Source organism: Hyperolius riggenbachi, chromosome 10 (genome assembly GCF_040937935.1).
Source record: "Hyperolius riggenbachi isolate aHypRig1 chromosome 10, aHypRig1.pri, whole genome shotgun sequence".
Lineage (NCBI taxonomy): Eukaryota > Metazoa > Chordata > Amphibia > Anura > Hyperoliidae > Hyperolius > Hyperolius riggenbachi.
The window spans coordinates 9203746-9221283 of record NC_090655.1 but is presented as its reverse complement, the minus strand read 5'-3'; the positions used below and the strand labels follow the sequence as shown (position 1 = coordinate 9221283).

Genomic DNA, 17538 nt, shown 5'->3' with positions numbered 1-17538 from the left:
TCACTACAGGGCCTCTTTACTGCATTCTGCTATATGTCACTACAGGGCCTCTTTACTGCATTCTGCTATATGTCACTACAGGGCCTCTACTGCATTCTGCTATATGTCACTACAGGGCCTCTTTACTGTATTCTGCTATATGTCACTACAGGGCCTCTTTACTGCATTCTGCTATATGTCACTACAGGGCCTCATTACTGCATTCTGCTATATGTCACTACAGGGCCTCTTTACTTCATTCTGCTATATGTCACTACAGGGCATCTTTATGTTCTATTCAGTGAAGCTTCTAGACTATGACTATGCAGGAAATGGATGTAATGCAATATTCTGGATTTATATGCAGGAAGCACAGAGTTAGGACCCACTAGTAGGGAAGAGGTCTCTATCCCACAGCCTGATCATTGGAGGTCCATCACATGGTGGCGCTGTACAGGATTAGGGACGGTGGAGGACATTTTTATTTTGTATTTCATATACATGACTATTAAAGGACGCCTGAAGCTAGAGCTATATGGAGGCTGCCATATTTATTTCCTTAAGCAATACCAGTTGCCTGGCTGTCCTACTGCTCCTCTGCCTTTCATACTTTTAGCCATAGCCCCTGAACAAGCATGCAGCATATCGGGTGTTTCTGACTGAAGTGTGACAGGATTATGCTTGTTTCAGGTGTGATTCAGACACTACTGCAGCCAAATTGGTCAGCAGGGCTGCCAGGCAACTAGGATTGTTTTAAAGGAAATACTGCAAATATGGCAGCCATATCCCTCTCACTGCAGGTGTCCTTTAGGGATTTGCACATTTAGGATAGAGCAATAGTAGTTTTATGAGATGACAACATCTGGAGGACCATCTGGGAGCTGTCTGAGGACATATGGTGTCAGGTGTCCTCCTCGTTAGTAACGCACTGCTGGTGACCGATGATTTCATCTTATTGGTTGGTATCCACTATGAATGTACAGCGACTTTTTATCGTTCCTGTTGTTTTTAAAGTCTTATTTAGGAGGAGAATGTTTCTTGCATTTTACTGATTGTACCAGTCAGAAAAATGTAGGCTGCGTTTTTCTGTAACATGGTACCTTACATTTATAATGAAGGTGAGATTTCCCTTTACCCTCTTCTCTGCCCGCACAATGACCAGCCACACGCTATTCACAAGAGTACTTACTGAACCGCAGTGGCTCAACCCGACTGCCAAAATAGATCTGACAGATTCTGGACTAGTCCATCTCCTCATGGAGGATTCTCATTATTACCTTTATTCTTTACAAAAAGCACCCCCTGGAAAGGTTCAATACATAGTTGTCATGGAGTTGCCTTACTGAAAATGGATAAGGCAACCCCATGACATCTTTGTATAGATCCTTTCCAGGGAGTGCTTTTTTAAAGAATAAAGGTAATACTGAGAATCCCTCATGAGGAGATGGACTAGCCAGAGACGTCACTAGGGTTGGCGTCACCCAGTGCGGAAACTCATGATATCACCACTCTCTTACCCCATAAACAAACTTTCATTAACCAATTAATGATTGTTATGCCTGTCACACTCTGGGGGGAGGGGCTCTGATGGTGGTGGTGGGGGGGGGGGGGGGGGGGGGGTTGAGGGAGTGGTACCATGCTGGACAGCCTTGCTATTGGGAGTGGGTAGTTGGATGAGACGCCTTTGCTAAGGTGTGAATAGTGGGATGTTACGGTAATCACCACATGGCCCTGGGGGGCTCTGAACTCTGTTATCAGCTCAGCACTGAGCAGCTACAGAAGGGAGAAGAGCAGAAAAGAGAAGTATCTACATACAGTAGCTTCAGTCCACTCTAACTTAGCCTGGAACTTAGTGTCACCCTCTGCTGGTGACACCTGGTGCGGCCGGCACCCACCGCACCTCCCCTCCTTAGTGACGCCACTCGGACTAGCCCAGAATCTGTCAGATCTGTCAGCTTTTTATTACCTGCTGTAAGTGACAGCAACATAGGAAAAAGTTATTAATAGCGCATTTTACTTTGGGAGAAATGTATATTTTCTATGTATATATTTAACATTTTTCAACAATAGTGGTCCTTTAGCAAAAAGAGACTTGTTAGTTGTGCAGTTGGTACCTTAACTTGCTGAGTGTGAGTGATTATTACGTGTTTATACACCACTAGCCACCTCTGTAATATATCATTGCTGCACGGCACATCTTACATGTGTGTAACTATAATAACCCGCCCTCCAACCTCCATATTTTACTCAGTGTCTAAGCAACCAATAGTCAGGTGGGGGTGTGGTCTGGTCACATGGGAGGTCAGGGATCTGTATGCAAACACCGATACCCTGTAGTTTCAGTATTTGTAGACCGCGCTCGAAGACCCCAGCTGTGTCTAGCAGCCGTAAATCCAATAATTATTCCAGCTAAAACATTATGATAGCGACACTTTGTATTTTTCTTTTTCTTTTCTTTTTTTAAAGTGATTTTGAGAAAATTGTGTTAAATAAAATGACAGCTCTTTAATTTTCAGTTATGTGAACATTACAATCATTTTGTGGTGTCAGGAGTGGAACAGGAATTAGCGGTCGTTGCCAAGTTCTTTCGTCACAGTCATTAAGCTGAAGTCATCGCCATTACCATTTAACATAAAGTTGTATTGTCATTTTTTTTTAATGTTACACATTAAAATCAATTGAAGGGATGATGCAGTCTATGGTGGAGCCATCAGATTTTATAATCGGAGTAATATGCTGCGTGGCATTTTATTTCTTCGCAGATACACATTAATAATTTACTCAATTGCCGCATAATATATTTCCATTACACTGGAAGAGGTGCCTGTGCTGTTTGCTCGTGCGGTGCATACATGTAAAATGGCTGCTGCTGTGACAAATCGGCAGCGGGAATAGCCACAAGTAGAATATCGGTAAATTAATATTACCGTAAGAAATATTCTAGCAATCAATGGGTTATGCCATAGTTTTTAAAAATATTTTACTATTTTACATAGCCCAAACTAACCTTATTGTCACACAGAGCGCCCTCTTCCGATGCCCAACCCCTCTGCCCCCCCCCTCTCCATGTCTACTCCTAAACCCCCCTCCAATATCTAACCCTAAACCCCCCTGCCCCCCCCCGATGTCTACTTCTAACCCCCCCCCCCAATATCTAACCCTAAACCCCCCTGCCCCCCCACCCCCCGATGTCTACTTCTAAACCCCCCCCTCCAATATCTAACCCTAAACCCCCTGACTCCCCCCCCCCCCCATGCCTACTCTTAAAAAAAAACCTCCAATATCTAACCCTAAAATCCCCATTCTTTTGATGACTACCTCTAAAAATCTTCTTCCAGTGCCTAACCCTAACCAACCTCCCCCCCCCCCCATGCCTCACCCTAAAAAAAAAAAACCTCCATTGCCTAAACCTGAACCCCCTCTGATGCCCAGTCCTATGCCCAAACACTAAAACCCCCTATTATATCTAACTTTAACCCTGACCCCCCTTCTGATGCCTAACACTAAACATCTTCCGGTGCCAAGCCCTTAACTCCACTCCCCATGCCTCAACCTAAAACCCCCCTTTGATGCTTTACCCTGAGCCCCTTCTGATGCCTAATCCTGATTCTTGACCACCCCCCCCCCCCCTCTGATACCTAACGCTAAACCCCAGTCTGATGCCTCACTAATGATATCTAAGCCTAAAACCCACCACTGTTGCCTAAGGCCTCTTTTCCACAGATAGTTGAACTGTGTGCTCAGCAAGCAGTTACCAGGCAGCAGTGAGCAGTTACCAGGCAGCAGCGAGCAGTTACCAGGCAGCAGCAAGCAGTTACCAGGCAGCAGTGAGCAGTTGTGAGAGTTTGAGAGGCATTTCACTGCCTATCAACAGTTCGTGGAAAAGAGGCCTAACACTAAAACCTCCTCTGATGCCTAACCCTAAAACCCCCCATGCAATGCCTAACCCATTTTACCAGGATGCCTTGGCGACCAAATGAATTGCTTCATGTTTCTTACCTCCTCTGCAGTTATAGAGAGAGCCTGTCATGGACTCTCATTGGCTTTCTGTGTGACGGGTACCATGTACTGCAATCAGTCAGGAATATTACCCAGTGATGGATTCCCTGACTAGCTGCACTGAGTTCCATAGCAGGCCTGGAAGTGCCTGCTATGGGAAAGGCCTGGGAAAGAGGGCGCCCACTTTATAATAAAACTACCTTAAAAGCAATAAAAGGAGAAAATGAAGGTGGTTTCCCTCAGGAAAGACAGAATTAATTTAAAAAATGGTCAATTTTTATTTGCAACGTGTTGGCAATGCGTTTCGTGGGGATGTAAACCCCCTTCCTCAGGCCAATTTTCAGTGCCTGCAATATTAATATAAACAATGCTCAATGCTAGAACTCAGCTGACACAGATCAATATTAACAATTGCTAAATAAACAAAAATCAACTCAACAATATCAATAAAATATAAAAACCACACGCTTGTATTTGAAAAAGTAAAACCATGTACAATAAATAATAAATACCTAATTGATGTTAAAATACCATAAGCATCTCATTAAAAAATAATATGCAAAATAAAAATGCCTTCTTCAAACAGAAATGCCGTCATAAAAAATAATGAGATGCATATGGTATTTTTCTCACATACCTAAAATATATGTTAAATTCTTATTTGTTGTTATATTGGTATATGTAATGATCCGTTCAGCTGGCTGCACAGGCAGACAGCTGTTTGACCATTCCTCTAGTCTGTGGGCTGCAGGTCTCTGGAGGAGAGACCTGTCTTTTCTTTGCAAGTTGCTGACCTGCTCTGCTGCTGAGGAATTTGCATACATTTGTTATGCAAATCGCCCAGCTGCCTCCTTTGAAGGCTGGCAGTATAAAAACCAGGTTCTCCCAGAATCCTTTGCTGGTCATCCTTCATGGTTTGTTACTGATGAACTCTCCTAGAGTATCAGCCCTGTTTGTTTGCTAAAGTTTTTTTTCTTAGAGTAATTCTTGGGACTGCACTAGGCAGCTCCTCTAGTGTAGTCAGGTTGCTTTATCTGTTCTGTCTGTGTTGCCCTTGCTGCGATTGTCCTGTCGCCAGCGGTGGTCGACAAGAAATCATTCTGTCTGTCTGGGGGTGGTAACCAGAGCAGCGGTTGCTACTGGTAGCCCCTTCTGTTCATTTGTTTGGATCGCACTAGCCTCTAGCGGTAGCGGCTGTGGATCCTTCCGATCTGTATTCTTGGAGGGTAAGCTGGAGCAGCGGTTGCTACTGGCTACCTCACCTATCTCTCTTGCAGTGGATCCTGCTAAACCTATTCGGTACTTGGTTCACACTCGCTCTGGCGGAAAGAGCAGTGGATCCTGCTAGCCTGTTTCAGTACTTGGTTCGCACTCGCTCTGGCGGAAAGAGCAGTGGATCCTTCCTGTCCTATCCCTGAACCCGGATCTCACTCGCTCTGGCGAGAAGAGCAGTGGATCTTGCTAGCCTGTTTCAGTACTTGGTTCGCACTCGCTCTGGCGGAAAGAGCAGTGGATCCTTCCTGTCCTATCCCTGAACCCGGATCGCACTCGCTCTGGCGTAAGAGCGGTGGATCTTATCTGTCCTATTCCTGTTTTCCGTTCGTCTGTCTGTCTTGTCTGATACGAACGCTTGCTGTAGGCTCGGTGAGGTAACCGTTAAGCAAGCGTTCACGTTCTCTATTTTCGTGTTTGTGTGTCATTGGTTAGTTAGGGTGGCGTGCTTGTCTCTGTTGCGCTTAACGTGCGGAGACCGCGCCGTAAATGCGTTTGCTGTTGCGAATGAGTGCGGTGTTCGTGTTTAGCTAGCGTTTGTTGTTTTCCTTATCTCTCATTGTGGTTTGCTGTGCCTTTGCTCCTCTCGAACTCTGTCTTGATTCGGTCTTCTGTCACTTCTGGCAATCGCCTCTCTGCTGCGATTGCATTCCCGCTTTGTTTCTGCGGATGTGTGTTCACCGTTGCTGGGTGGCGACTAGTTTGGTGGACACACATTTAGTCTGTCTCTGTGCTCTCTCTCTTAGAGGGCTATCGTGCCCTACTTTGCCTTTATCTGTACAATTCCCATCTGGCATCTGTGGCCGTGCGGAGGCTGTGCTCGTCTGCACTCCACAGCTCCATCTGCCGGTGGGAATTGCCATCTACAGGTGCATTGCACCTAACCTGGGTTCTACCTTAATTATACGCTTGTGGAGGATTTCCGCTGTGTCAGTGCGCATCTTGTGCGCTGACCACGGAAACTATTCCGCAATCGTTACAGTATATTATTGGTGTTTTATACATTTTTGTTTAATTAGCAATTTGTATTATTCATCTGTGTCGATTTGTTTCTAGCATTGAGCATTGTTTAAATTAATGTTGCAGGTACTGAAAATTGTCCCGAGGAAGGGGGTTTTACATCCCCACAAAACGCGTTGCCAGTGTGCAATTAAAAATTGCTAATTTCTTAATTAAATCTGTGTCATCCCTGCGTTAAGCCACCTCCCTTTTTTCTTTTATTGCTTTTAACGCAGTTTTATTATAACAGTTTAATTATTTCCTGCTTTTTATGTTCTTCTCCCCCCTCCCCCCCCACCCCTTGGAGGGAGGCTTCCAACTGCAGCACCTGCACTGCGGGCTAATTTTCCACTGAAGAGAGTGCCCACAACTCGAGAGAGTTCATCCAACCCAAGTGGAGACGGGAGTTCTCCACTTACCTTATTGATTGGTGCCCGTTAACGGTACAACTCTGTGGCCGATCAGTCGTACCCATAAAGAGGAACTCCAGTGAAAAGAACAAAGTAAAAAGTGCTTAATTTTTACAATAATTATGTATAAGTGATTTAGTCAGTGTTTGCCCATTGTAAAATCTTTCCTCTCCCTGATTTACATTCTGACATTTATCACATGGTGACATTTTTACTGCTGGCAGGTGATGTCAGTGGAAGGAGATGCTGCTTGCTTTTGTAGCAGTTGTAAACAGCTGTTATTTCCCACAATACAACGAGGCTCCTGACATCACACTGTGGGAGGGGTTTCACCACAATGGACTCTATTCACAAAACTTCTCATAAATGACTTATCACCTAATTGATAAAAATAACCTTTCAGCACATTTACAAGCAAAATAATCACTCCAAGTAAGTACTTCCTGATTAACTTCATTTTAATATTTATTTTCTTACCTTAATTATATTATATTTTTGCTCGTTGGGAAAAATGTAACATAGATAAGGCGAAAACCGAGGAACACAGGTGACAAAGCTTTATGAATCATGTGCGCTATTAGCCACAGCGCCCCCTGATGATCCGTCTGAAAAAAGATAAAGATTTCTCATGGGAAAGGGGGTATTTGGGAAAGAGTGTAGCTCAATCCTTGGTATTGGTTTCTCTTTAATGGCCCTTATTCCCCCTAGCCATAGATGGGATTGATCTGAAAAACTGATCGATTCAAATTGATCTAATCAAATTGGCTAGCGGGAACTCGACAATTAAGGGGCACAACTGACTATTTCTGATCAATCACCGCTTCGACTGGGAACGTCTGATTAGCCACAGAATTGTACTGTTAACTGGGCAAGGTAAAGAGGAACTTTAACCACTTAAGTCCACAGGGTTGACATTTTTTTTACATCCGAGCAACTTTCACCTCCCATTCATTTGCCAATAACTTTATCACTACTCATCACAATGAATTGATCTATATCTTGTTTTTTCCGCCACCAATTAGGCTTTCTGTGGGTGGTACATTTTGCTAAGAGCCACTTTACTGTAAATGCATTTTAACAGGAAGAATAAGAAAAAAACGGAAAAAATTCATTATTTCTCAGTTTTCAGCCATTATAGTTTTAAAATAATACATGCCTCCATAATTAAAACTCACATATTGTATTTGCCCATATGCCCCGGGTATTACACCGTTAAAATTATGTCCCTATCACAATGTATGGCGACAATATTTTATTTGGAAATAAAGGTGCATTTTTTCAATTTGCGTCCATCACTATTTAGAAGCCCATAATTTATTAAATCATATTGATATACTCCTTTGACATGCATATTTAAAAAGTTCAGACCCTTAGGTAACTATTTATGTTTTTGTTTTTTTTGTTTTTAAACTTGTATGTGGGTATTTTTTGGTGTGGGAGGTAAACAGGTTTTTTTTTAAAGAGACTCTGTAACAATTTTTTCAGCCTTAGTTCTTCTATCCTATGAGTTCCTATGCCTGTTCTAATGTGCTGGGGCTTACTGCAGCTCTTCCTAATTACACTGTCTCTGTAATAAATCAATGTATCTTTCCTCTGTCCTGTTTGTCGGGCTAAAGCTTGATTGTGTGGAATGTGCAGGGCTGCTTGTGATTGGTAGAAGCGATACACACCCTCTGCAGGCCCCCTGCATACTCACACACTATGCTTAGCTGAGCCTATTAGAAGCTGGTTAGTTTGTTTGTAAACACTGCCTAAAACTGTTAATTACAAGCCAGGATTGCAGCAGAGAGTGGCAGAAACAGCACAGAGGGGCACAGGAGAAAATAATGAATAGAATGGTATGCTTTTTATTGTAAGAATATTAGAGTACAGATTCTCTTTAATGTATTTAAATGTGTTTATTTAATACTGTGTGTTTTTGGTGTAATTTGCTATTTGGCCACAAGATGGCCACAATCAAAAAGTCCTGGGAGCGATCGATCTCGCTCCCAGGCAGAAGAAAGGAGACCAGAGCTCAGAAAAGCCGCAGCGTCTGAAGAGACGCTGTCGGCTTTTCTCCGGGGGGGAGGGTGCGATCAGCGAAAGGGATTTATAATCCCTTTCACTGATCGGTGGGCTAGCGGCCAGCAGCGGGGGTGCGCACGGGGGGGCCCGCGGGAGCGCGCGCGACCCACGGGAGTGCGCGCAGCCTAACTGGATGAAAATTTTCGTCCAGTTAGGCTTAAGTGGTTAACCAAGGATTGAACTTAACCCCAATCAGTAGCTCATATCCCTTTTTCTTTTCTCAAACAGATCATCAGGGGGGTCTGTATGGCTGATATTGTGGTGAAACCCCTCCCATAGTGTGATGTCATAGCCATGGTCCTGGCAGTTTCCTGTCTGGGAACCTTGCTGCATTGTGGGAAATGGCTGTTTACAGCTGTTTCCAACAGCCAAAACAGCATGCAGCAGCTACATCACCTGCTCACAGTAACAATGTCACCATGTAATACATGTCAGAATATAAATCAGGGAGATGAAAGATTTTTACAATGGGCAAACACTGACTAAATCATTTATACATAATTATTGTAAAAATGAAGCACTTTTTTATTACATTATTTTCACTGGAGTTCCTCTAAGCGTACAGTAAGGGGAGCTATAGTGATAGTGAATCAGCCCCTTTGAGAGTACTATCTAACCTCCTCTTTCTCAATTTTCATTACATACTCCACTATCCGGACTCCTGTAGCTTCTATGCTTATCTTTCAAGCTGTCCAGCAATACGTGTTCCTTCTGTGCTGTGTGCATTTAAGGTTTTTTTTGTTGATATTTATGCATTCATAATGTCGCTGTAGGTTGTTGCAGCGCTGAGGCTGTGGATTGGAATCCCCAGCAGACAGAATTATAAAGTCTTCAGCCCACAGTATTATGAACACATCTTCTGAAATTCAAAATAAAATGTACCCATTCTCCTATTCACCGACAAATTTGTGAAGCTGAAGTCACAGGTCTGTAAGAGTGACTGAATAAATGTCTTTTCTCTTTATATTTGTGTTCACAGAATATTTTCCATGGCAGTATGTCTTTGGATCAGTTATACTTCGCACGTCCGGTGGCCGGCTACGCCAATTACAGGTCACCGATCCCGGGGCTTTACCTGTGCGGCAGCGGCGCTCATCCAGGTAGGACATCACTTGTAGTTTGTGCTAAATTGTGGACAAGGGTCTCCATGCACAAAGCTTCTCATAAATGACTTATTTATCACCTAATTTATCAAAAATAACCTTTCAGCACACTCACAAGCAAAACAATCACTCAAAGTAAGTTGTTCCTGATTAACTTCATTTCAATGTTACTTTACTTACCATAATTATATTATACTAGTGGACCTGAGCCCGGACACGCCCCCCCGATGCTCCGCCCCCCGCAGACATCCTGTGCCCGCGCAGCCACTCCCCGATGCTCCGCCCCCCACAGACATCCTGTGCCCGCGCAGCCACTCATCAATGCTCCGCCCCCCGCAGACATCCTGTGCCCGCGCAGCCACTCATCAATGCTCCGCCCCCCGCAGACGTCCTGTGCCCACGCAGCCAGTCATTGATGCTCCGGCCCCGCCTCCGGTTCACTTCTGGAATTTCAGACTTTAAAGTCTGACAACCACTGCGCCTGCGTTGCCGTGTCCTCGCTCCCACTGATGTCACCAGGAGTGTATAGCACAAGGCCAGTATGGTCTGTGTCTGCGCATTACGCTTCTGGCGACATCAGCGGGAGCGAGGTCACGGCAACGCAGGCGCAGTGGTTTTCAGACTTTAAAGCCTGAAATTCTAGAAGTGAACCGGAGGCGGGGCCGGAGCATTGGGGAGTGGCTGTGCAGGCACAGGATGTCTGTGGGGGACTATTAGAAGCCCCGGGTAAGTTCAACTCATTTTCCCCGTGCCCCTACATTATTCCTTTAAGTTACCTCCTCTGTAGTTATTTTCACACGCAATTAATTAACAGCCTGTCTTTAACTTTAGAATTCTGGAGTTATTTTAAGGATTAAAGAGTTAACTTAAAGACAGAAGAGTTAACTTTAGGTTTTCCTGAGGTAAAAGATTTCCTGAATACTACATGCCTTATTACCATGGTGATAACTCTAGAAACGTTATTAATGACAGGAGATAAGCTTAGTGAATTGAGGCCATTGTTTGATCCACAATCAGGTAGCAGGTCATCATCTTTACTTCTGGCAGACATGAAAAAAAACCAAAACACAGCCAGCACCAACTGCCAATATCTATAACCACACCCCCTAACAATGCGATAACCACACCCCCTAACAATGCGATAACCACACCCCCGCCCCTAACAAAGGCTTCAAAGGTTGTTTTCCTTCTAGATATATATGCACAGAGGGAGATACTGGTGGCTTGGCAGTTGAAAACAGCTGTTATTTCCCACAATGCAACAAGGCTCACAGACAGGAAACTGCCAGGACCATGGTGCTGAGATCACACTGTGGGAGGGGTTTTACCACAATATCAGCCATACAGCGCCCCCTGATGATCTATTAGAGAAAAGGAATAGATTTCTCATGGGAAAGGGGGTATCAGCTACTGATTGGGATGAAGTTCAATCCTGGATTACAGGTCCTCTTTAATATTATGCGGGGGAGTACTTTCGAAGACGGGCACATCTGTATCACGCATGCGTGATCCTGGACCCGGGTGTGCGCAGTATGCATCCACTCCTCTCTGGAAGGACACGAGTACTTCTAAAGACTACCCCCAGGAGGGCCAAAGACGTAGTCAACCAAGCTGGTCCATGAACTTCATTGGAGGGACAGGGGGGAACGAGGGCATGGAGAGAGGACCGGGAGGCCTCTATGTGACCCAGAGCCTTCCCTCTCCATAGGTGAGTATCTGACTTTTTCCCCAGGCTCACATTTATGCATACCTCCCAACTTTTTGAGATGAGAAAGAGGGACGCTTAAGCCACGCCCCTGCCACACCTCTAACCACACCCCTGACACACCCCCTAGTAACGCATACCATAAAGATTTCATATGAAAAATATGTTGTTTTATAATTCAAACCACACTGGTCCTCTCTATCCTGGTTCATTTTCCTTCATATTAACATTTTAAAATCAGTAATATATCAATTTAAAGGATGGGAATAAAGCTTAGAGTCAATCAAACACATTTTTAGTAGAGAAATATATATTTTTACATAGAAAGAGGGACAAAGTTTTGAAAGAGGGAGAAATGAGGACTGAAAGTAATCAGCACAGAACTGTAAATGAACAATTCTCACATTGCTTACTGCCAAAATACTTGCATAATGTCCTTAACTTGTAATATTCACACTGTCTGTCCTTGTATTGTTTTTGTTTGTGTTTGTTAAGCAACTGCCAAGACTAATTCCTTGTAGGTGCAAACTTACTTGGCAAAAATAAATTCTGATTCTGATTCTGATGAGGAGGAAAGAGGGGCTGAGGGACAGGGCTCCCAAAGAGGGACTGTCCCTCCAAAAGAGGGACAGTTGGGAGCTATTTTTATGTTTTGAAGCGTGTAATATTTGTTCTCCTTTAAGAAAAGTTTAGACAGGAAGTGGTGTCATATTTTAAGTAACTCACATCAACTAAAATACCTCCATTTCACGATGTGGTTTTTAAAAGCAAAGTGCGCTGTTGTTTGTGACGAGGCAGCTGATCGCGTTTAAGTGGATTACTTATGCTTCCAGCGCATTGCTAATTGCAGGCTTGCAGTAAATGGAGTTGGATGGTTTCAGAGAAATATCTGTACTTGTCTCGTTTAAGGTGACGTCGTCAGTAAAGAGATTTATAGCAGTGAACCGTCTCTCGTAAATCTCCGCCTCTGCGAATGTTATTATTATTGTTATGTTTTATTTAGAAAGTGCCAGCATGTTACTAAGGGCCGATTGATAGGTGGGGGGTGAGACGTCTCCGTATAGAACAGGTATAAGCTATAGCACAGGAGGATCTGCCCAATAGCTGCTACCCAGGACACTCCAGCATAAACAGAACAATTTTTAGTGAACAATCAGATCCAGTTATTCAGAATCGTATTGTATGATAACAGAGAAGCTGCCAGGACCAATCGATATTGAATGATTGCATTACCGATCGTTTCCTTTGCTCACTACACTGGCTACCCATAAAATGGAGAATCCTTTTCAAAATTGGCACGCTAACATGGGATTTCCTGCACGACCAAGGCCTCGGATACCTGAAGGGTTTGTTGCAACTGCCTGATCAACCTGATCCAATAACTTGACCACCCCCAGAGTTCAACTAAAAACCTTTGGAGCCAGAACCTTCTGTCATGCTGCCCCGACTCTTTGGAATACCTTGCCAAACTTCACCAGGACAGCTCCAACCCTGGACGCGGTTAAATCAAAACTGAAAAGTCACCTGTTTAGTCTGGCATTTATGATCACATAACTTTTCCCCTGTGCACGTCACTATGTACTGATCTGAGACGAGCTTATGGGCTTTGGGTCCTACAGGGGAAAAGCGTTTTACAAATTTATTGTTGTAGTTGTTGTTCAAGTGTACCCGAGGCGAAGAATTTCGTATCGAAATTTGCATTTACGCATCGTAATGGTAATGTGAATTTTCAGAGAAAATTGTAATTCATTTCGTATGTAATCGTAGTATTCCATAATTTTGCGTAATTTTCGCACAATTTCACGAAATTTTGTGCCGACTGACGGTTAACCCATTCGCGTTCCTTCGTTTTCACTTGAGAAATGTTCACCTCCCATTCATTAGCCTATAACTTTATCACTACTTATCACAATGAACTGATCTATATCTTGTTTTTTCCGCCACCACTTAGGCTTTCTTTGGGGGGTACATTTTGCTAAGAGCCACTTTACTGTAAATGCATTTTAACAGGAAGAATAAGAAAAAAATGGAAAAAATTCATTATTTCTCAGGTTTCAGCCATTATAGTTTTAAAATAATACATGCCTCCATAATTAAAACTCACGTATTGTATTTGCCCATATGTCCCGGTTATTACACCGTTAAAATTATGTCCCTATCACAATGTATGGCGACAATATTTTATTTGGAAATAAAGGTGCATTTTTTCCGTTTTGCATCTTTCACTATTTACAAGTTTAAAATTAAAAAAAATATAGAAATATTTTATTTGGGTATTTTTGGGAGGGTGGGATGTAAACTATAGTTTTATAATGTAATTGTGTGTTGTTTTTAATTTTTTTTACTTTTAGTTGTAGTTTTACTTTTTTGCCACAAGATGGCGGCCATGAGTTTGTTTACATGACGTCACTCTAAGCGTAACACACGCTTAGAGTGACGCAGGGGGGAGGCAACGGCCAGAAAAAGCACAGCTTCCAAGAGAAGCTGTCGCTTTTTCAGCGGGGGAGAGGAATCAGTGATCGGGCACCATAGCCCGATACATTGATTCCGTGGCTACCGAATCAGCGGCCGGGAGTGCGCGTGCACGCGCGCGATCGTCCGCGGGAGCGCGTGGTAGCGCGCATGGTTCCTGGACGTAGTTTTTACGTCCAGGAACCAAAATAGGTTAATAGCAACGCCCCCACACATGTTATTTCTACTAAAATTGGTACATATCTTAAGGAGAATATTGGGTACAAGTCAAAAAAAGAATTTTTCAAAAAGACATGGTAGTTTTTGAGAAAATCAATTTTAAAAATGCAAAGAGAAAATGGTTTTTAAAATTGTCAAATTTTTTTAGCTTAAAAACCATTTTCTCTTTGCATTCTTAAAATTGATTTTCTCAAAAACTACAATGTCTTTTTGAAAAATTCTTTTTTTGACTTGTACTCACTATTCTCCTTAACATATGTAACAATTTTGGTGGAACTACCAAGTATGGGGGATTTGCTATTTACTGCCAATGTCGACACGAAATTACTCAAAAATTTTAGGTGAAATTACGAATCACTATATGAAATCAATTGAATTTACAAATCGTAATTACGTATAATTGTAAATGCGAAAATGTACATGAAATTCTGCATAATCGTAATTAGCTCATTGCGATCATCACAGATGCTCACCTAGGTAGAGGGGAAGCCAATGGATAGTCCAGAGTCTTCCCCCCTCTCTCCAAAAGAAGTATTGTGTGACCCCCCCCCCCCCCCAAACACTATGGCCAGACCCCCCTCCCCCATATCATCGCCGGACGGAGATCATCATAGTGGCCAGCTGCCCCCCCACCTTTGTCGTTTGCAGAGTCTGCTGTACATGGGTGATACACATGGAGGAGGGGGCTGCACATGGAAAGGGAGGGGCTGCTGTACTTGAATGATACAAATGGAAGAGGGGGCTGCACATGGAATAGGAGGGGTTGCTGTACATGGAATGGGAGGGGCTGCTGTACATGGATGATACACATGGAAGAGGGGGCTGCACATGGAATGGGAGGGGCTGCTGTACATGGATGATACACATGAAAGAGGGGGCTGCATATGGAATGGGAGGGGCTGCTGTACATGGATGATACACATGGAAGAGGGGGCTGCATATGGAATGGGAGGGGCTGCTGTACATGGATGATACACATGGAAGAGGGGGCTGCACATGGAATGGGAGGGGCTGCTGTACATGGATGTTACACATGGAAGAGGGAGCTGCACATGGAATGGGAGGGGCTGCTGTACATGAATGTTACACATGGAAGATGGGGCTGTACATGGAATGGAGGGGGGGGTGCTGTACATGGATGATGCACATGGAAGAGGGGACTGCACATGGAATGGGAGGGGCTGCAGTACAGGGATGATACACATGGAAGAGGGGCTGCACATGGAATGGGAGGGGGCTGCTGTACATGGATATTACACACAGGAGAGGGGGCTGCACTTGGAATGGGAGGGAGGCTGCTGTACATGGATGATACACATGGAAGAGGGGGCTGCACATGGAATGAGAGGGGGCTACAGTACATGGATGATACACATGGAAGAGGGGGCTGCACATGGAATGGGAGGGGCTGCTGTACATGGATGTTACACATAGAAGAGGGGGCAGCACATGGAATGGGAGGGGCTGCTGTATATGGATGTTACACATGGAAGAGGGGGCTGCACATAGAATGGGAGGGGCTGCTGTATATGAAAGGGTAGCCACAACATTCTTGGCCTAGGGGCACAAAAACGATAAATCTGGCCTTGTCTATATGTGTATGGGCAGCTTAACATTCAGAATTATTCTCGCCTTGCCGATCACATGAAACCTGCAGTGAATTTGTGAGCAGACTTCAGGCTTCTGAAACGGTTAACGTTTCCTGTGTTATTTTTATCTGAGCGGGGAAATATGTGTGTGCATGGCAACAAGACTGCTGATTGCACGAGTGATTTACACCGTTTCTGCGAATGACTTTTTTGGGCTGATTTCAGGGTACCGCGACACAGAGCTGAAAACTTCCTATTTTATGCTTTAAAGGGAACCTGAAGCGAGAAGGATATGGAGACTGACATATTTATTTAATATTAAACAATACAGATTGCCTGGCTGTGTTGCTGATCCTCTGCTTCTTATCCTTTTAGCCATAGCCCCTGAACAAGCATGCAGATCAGATGTTGCTGACAAGAATCTGACGGGATTAGCTGCACGCTGGTTTCAGGTGTGTTATTCCAAAACTACTGACCAGAAAGATCAGTAGGACTGCCATGCAACCAGTATTGATTAAAAGGAAATGAATATGGCAGCCTCTATATACCACTCACTTCAGGTTCCCTTTAGGCCCAGTCAGAGTGCTGGATTTAGGCCTAGGCCACCTAGGCCATGGCCTTGGGCACCACAGGAGCAAGGACACCAAAGTAGCAGACTAAACTGGTGCAGCATTTGCAAGCTTGCAAATGTTGCACAGCCCAGTGCATACCAAAATTGCTAGCAGATCCTCAAAACGCTAGCGGTTTTTGAAGCAGATTTCAGAGCGATGCTAGGCATGTATAGAGAGGTTTTCTAAACATGTCTAGCGATTTTTGGGAGTGTTTTTGTGTAGCAGATTACACATATTGTTACAGTAACAGCTGTTACTGAACAGCTTCTGTAACAAAACCGCCTGGAAAACCGCTCTGATCTAGCGTTTTCCAGATCGGTTTGCGTTTTTCCTATACTTTACATTGAGGCAGAAATGCTTCTACAAACCGCAAACGTGCAGCAGGAGGCACGTTTGCGGTTTGCTAAAAACCTCAAACCGCTGGTGTGCACCATACATTAGCCAAGCGTTTTCACAGGCGGATGGGGTTGGCGGATCACTGCTAAAACCGCTCGGTGTGCACTGGGCCTAACATTGCACCACCTTCTCTTTCTCCAAATCCTCTCATTCATGGGGGGGAATCAGGGTCTTGCCCTCTCTTGCCTTTCCTCTTACCTCACAGATAGGACCTTCAGAGTCACCCACCTCTGCTACCTGACCCCTCACTGTTGGAGTTCCCTAAGGCAGTGTTGCCAACTCATCCCTTTAATTACTGACACATATGAATTATACAGGTTTCGTGGTTAGGTAGATGCAGTTAAAGGGACGCTTAAGTCAAACAAAAAAAATGAGTTTTACTCACCTGGGGCTTCCAATAGCCCCCTGCAGCTGTCCGGTGCCCTCGCCGTCTCCCTCCGATCCTCCTGGCCCCGCCGGCAGCCACTTCCTGTTTCGGTGACAGGAGCTGACAGGCTGGGGACGCGAGTGATTCTTCGCGTTCCCAGACACATTAGCACCCTCTATGCTGCTATATGGTATATGATATATGCTATAGCAGCATAGATGGCGCTATTGTGGCCAGGAACTCGAAGAATCACTCGCGTCCCCAGCCTGTCAGCTCCTGTCACCGAAACAGGAAGTGGCTGCCGGCGGGGCCAGGAGGATCGGAGGGAGACGGCGAGGGCACCGGACAGCTGC

The 17538-nt window shown here is 44.3% G+C and overlaps 1 protein-coding gene across 2 annotated transcripts in view; it reads left to right on the top strand.

Annotated features, from left to right (window-relative positions):
- The window catches only part of PYROXD2 (pyridine nucleotide-disulphide oxidoreductase domain 2), a 150092-nt gene that overhangs the window by 105941 nt on the left and 26613 nt on the right, over positions 1–17538 (top strand). For both annotated transcript variants that reach the window (XM_068255352.1, XM_068255353.1), the window contains exon 15: positions 9703–9823. In XM_068255352.1, the coding sequence (XP_068111453.1) occupies positions 9703–9823 (121 nt within the window). The remainder of the gene's footprint in view (positions 1–9702; positions 9824–17538) is intronic.